This window comes from Hippoglossus hippoglossus, chromosome 8, assembly GCF_009819705.1.
Source record: "Hippoglossus hippoglossus isolate fHipHip1 chromosome 8, fHipHip1.pri, whole genome shotgun sequence".
Lineage (NCBI taxonomy): Eukaryota > Metazoa > Chordata > Actinopteri > Pleuronectiformes > Pleuronectidae > Hippoglossus > Hippoglossus hippoglossus.
The window spans coordinates 23,454,254-23,457,269 of NC_047158.1; the positions used below are offsets into that span (position 1 = coordinate 23,454,254).

At 45.5% G+C, this 3,016-nt stretch overlaps 1 protein-coding gene across 2 annotated transcripts; it reads right to left on the reverse strand.

Moving 5' to 3' along the window:
- Nucleotides 1–493: 493 nt before the first annotated feature.
- LOC117766136 (globoside alpha-1,3-N-acetylgalactosaminyltransferase 1-like) lies at nt 494–2,446 on the reverse strand. 2 transcript variants are annotated; one of them, XM_034592875.1, is made up of 6 exons: nt 2,306–2,446; nt 2,173–2,205; nt 1,525–1,657; nt 1,236–1,431; nt 760–979; nt 494–683 (listed from the first exon to the last, which is right to left on the reverse strand). In XM_034592875.1, the coding sequence occupies exons 1-6, from the start codon at nt 2,362–2,364 to the stop codon at nt 542–544; spliced, it is 783 nt and encodes a 260-aa protein (XP_034448766.1). In that variant the 5' UTR covers nt 2,365–2,446; the 3' UTR covers nt 494–541. The 2 variants fall into 2 exon arrangements, with proteins under 2 accessions (XP_034448766.1, XP_034448767.1); XM_034592876.1 differs by lacking the exons at nt 2,173–2,205; nt 2,306–2,446 and adding an exon at nt 1,754–1,886.
- Nucleotides 2,447–3,016: the final 570 nt, after the last annotated feature.

A 3,016-nucleotide genomic window follows, 5' to 3' on the forward strand; every position in this document is an offset into this window, starting at 1 on the left:
TAGGATTAATTAATAGACTGGAGTTAAAAATAGCAGCAACTCCACCTCCTCGACCAAAGTCTCTGGGAACGTGTGTATTTACATGACTTGGGGGAGTAGATTCATTTAGACTGACATATTCATCAGGATGCAGCCACGTCTCAGTGAGGGACAATAAATCTATTTTATGATCTGAGACTAGTTCATTAACTAAAATAGCCTTTGATGATAATGATCTTATGTTTAACAGATCACATTTAAAAGTCTTTGTTTCCTGAGTTGTTGCAGAGGTTGTGTTCATTTGTATTAGATTTTTGTGTGGAATTCTCCCTCCTGGTCCCACCTCTGGGTTGTCATTTAATACACTGGGTAATATTCCTAGATAAGAGAGCTGCTCCATCCCAAGTGGGAGGAACGCGTCTCTCCCAACAAGACCAGGTTTCCTCCAAAGAGTTTGCCAATTATCTACAAAGCCCGGAACCGTTTACAGGACAGCACCTGGACAGCCAGCGAGGGCCAGAGAAAATTACTTTCACAGTCCGTCTGGTGCAGTTGGGTTCTCTCAGATATTGGGTCGGATCTTTGCGTAGTTCTTCACAACTCCAGAGAACCTGATGATGTGAATTTCAGGGTCTTTGGGTTTAAAGTCCTGCCACAGGTACTCAGGTGACAGAACCTTACTGGGCTTATTGATCCACATATACCTGAAACCACGGAACAGGACAAACAGTCATTACAATATTAACCAGGGTCAATGCCTGCTCAAGTGAGTCTGCTCACCTGTTTAAGTGACTCTCCTCCTGCCAGGCTGCATGGATGCCTTTTGTAGCATCATCCTCCAAGTTCAAGTGGCAGGTTTTGGCAAGCAGGTGTACTTCCTGCAGGACGCCTCCGAATGCCCCCCCACAGTAGTAGAAGTCCCCGTCCCCAGGAGCCATGTAGGCTTTGGAGATAGGCTGCCGGTCATAGGGGAATGCGCTGCGGTCAACTTTGTAGTAACCTGCAGACACAAGTTGGAAAACATGGGAACATACCCCAAAATCAAGGTGAGACTTCATCTGGAATGATAGAGCTGAGTGGTCCTGTTGACTCCATGTAGCTTCATCTAAAACACATCCGACATTGTTATCACACAACTGAGTAAAACTGGGATTTCACTACACAACAGTAAGTGTCCCTCTATAGTGGACCACACCAGTGGGTACGATCTGCAACCATGATGTTGACACAAAGAGTAGAAAGGATTCTCTGCTGACCTGGATGGACCACAGCGACCAGTCCTCCCAGTGACTCCGTGCCCCATCGGCCGTGGAACTGGGAGTCCACATCCAGACAGAAGATGTAGTCGGCGTAGTCACGAAGCTCATCCTCTATTAGGGTCTGGATCAGCTCCATCCTGCGAGAAGTGATTTCCTGCCAACTCTTAAAGCTGGGCACTGTACGCACCGTCAGCTGGAGGTGGAGCAAGACTTGTTTTTAGAAACCAGGCGGACAGAGTCCAACTGACCTGGACTCACTTTATTGGGAACACAACACTTCCTTTACCTGTCTGCCGCTGGCCATTTTGACTTGGGGCACCTCCTTTGGCTGGTCAGTGAAGACGAACACATGCACATTGAAACCAGTGAAGAAGTGCTGCTCCATGGTCTCCAGAAAGTTTTTCAGGAACATGGTGTACCTGTGGAGTAGGTGAGAGGAGTCACCTCCAGGTAAAGGTCAAACCAGAAATTCTGTGTTCATGGGGTGTAGACAAGTAAACACTGTGACATCATACTTTCCCAGGGCGAACACAGTGGCTGCGATGGTGATGTTCTTCGTCTGGTACATGCTGTCGAGGAAAACCGGGTTGAAGTTTCCCTCCCAAACCACAGGAGCCAACCAGGGGTCATCGTCAGCACGTCAGTATGACTATGATCAAAGACACAAACTGACGTATAAACTACCAGCAACTAACCTCTATAGGCAACTGACATCACTAAAACAGAATAAAAGCATGAAGGACACAAAACAGCCTGTCAGACTAAACTCAGGGAGAAAAAGAAAGAGTTACTGACCTGCCTGCAGGTAAACTCTGATTCTGTTTAAAGGGATCTATAACTCTAGAAAACAAAAACACAAGTTCAATAATTATTTTATTACCAATCAATTAATCAGTTAATATTAAAACAAGAAACATTAGTAAGTGTGTGTTACCTGCAGGACTGCCAGACTGAGCTGTACAACAGTCTGTAGATTCAAACAGAAACATAATCATTAATCAGAACAGTTCAGTCAATGTTATCAATCTTATCAATAGCATCAGAATCAATATTGAATCAATACTCACTTGAGCAGCAGAACAAACAGTAGAATCACTGTCACACTTTTAATGTTCAACAAATTCATGTCTGAGTCAGACCAGGATAGTTCTGATCCACAGGGTCGGAATCCTTAGCCCAGATCAGGTCCACTAAATCCAGGTCCAGCAGTGGGTATTTCCTAATGTCTAGTAGATCTAAGTCCTCTGGAATTAATTAGTCCCTGTATGGTCCTGGTTCCATCTAGTTTCTAGTGGATCAGCCGTACCTGTGGTTCAAACTGACAGAGACAGGCTGAAGTGCGTGGCTCGAACAGGCTTTACAAGTATTTCTGGTTAGGGTTAGGTTCATAACCTCTTAACATACTGGTGACATTTGCATATGACGGCTGTCTGAGGCGTACCCAAAGTTAATTGAAAGCTGTTCTTGAACCATTTGGAGTACATGCATGGTTTTGGTCTCTTTTGAAAGGTAACACTTTGAATTCCCCCCCCCCCCCCCCCCCCCCCCCCCCCCCCCAACAGTCAGAATCACAAGTGTATGTATGTACTTACATATAAAGGAGTCAAAACCAGTCATAGGGTTAAAAATTTATTAAAATATACATGTTACATGTTTTTGGCAACATGCCAGTCATTGTAGCAGTCACGGCCGGGGACAAAACACAAAGGCACATCGCAGGAGGAGCACTTCAGCCGACCAGCGGTGCTGTGCCCAGTGATATGGACTGGCCGGTGGTG

Coding starts and splice junctions, on each gene's coding strand:
- LOC117766136 (XM_034592875.1), bottom strand. CDS start 2,364: ATGAATTTGTTGAACATTAAAAGTGTGACAGTGATTCTACTGTTTGTT. Junction 2,206..2,305: donor CTGTTTGTTCTGCTGCTCAA/GTGAGTATTGAT, acceptor TTGAATCTACAG/ACTGTTGTACAGCTCAGTCT. Junction 1,432..1,524: donor AAATGGCCAGCGGCAGACAG/GTAAAGGAAGTG, acceptor CTCCACCTCCAG/CTGACGGTGCGTACAGTGCC.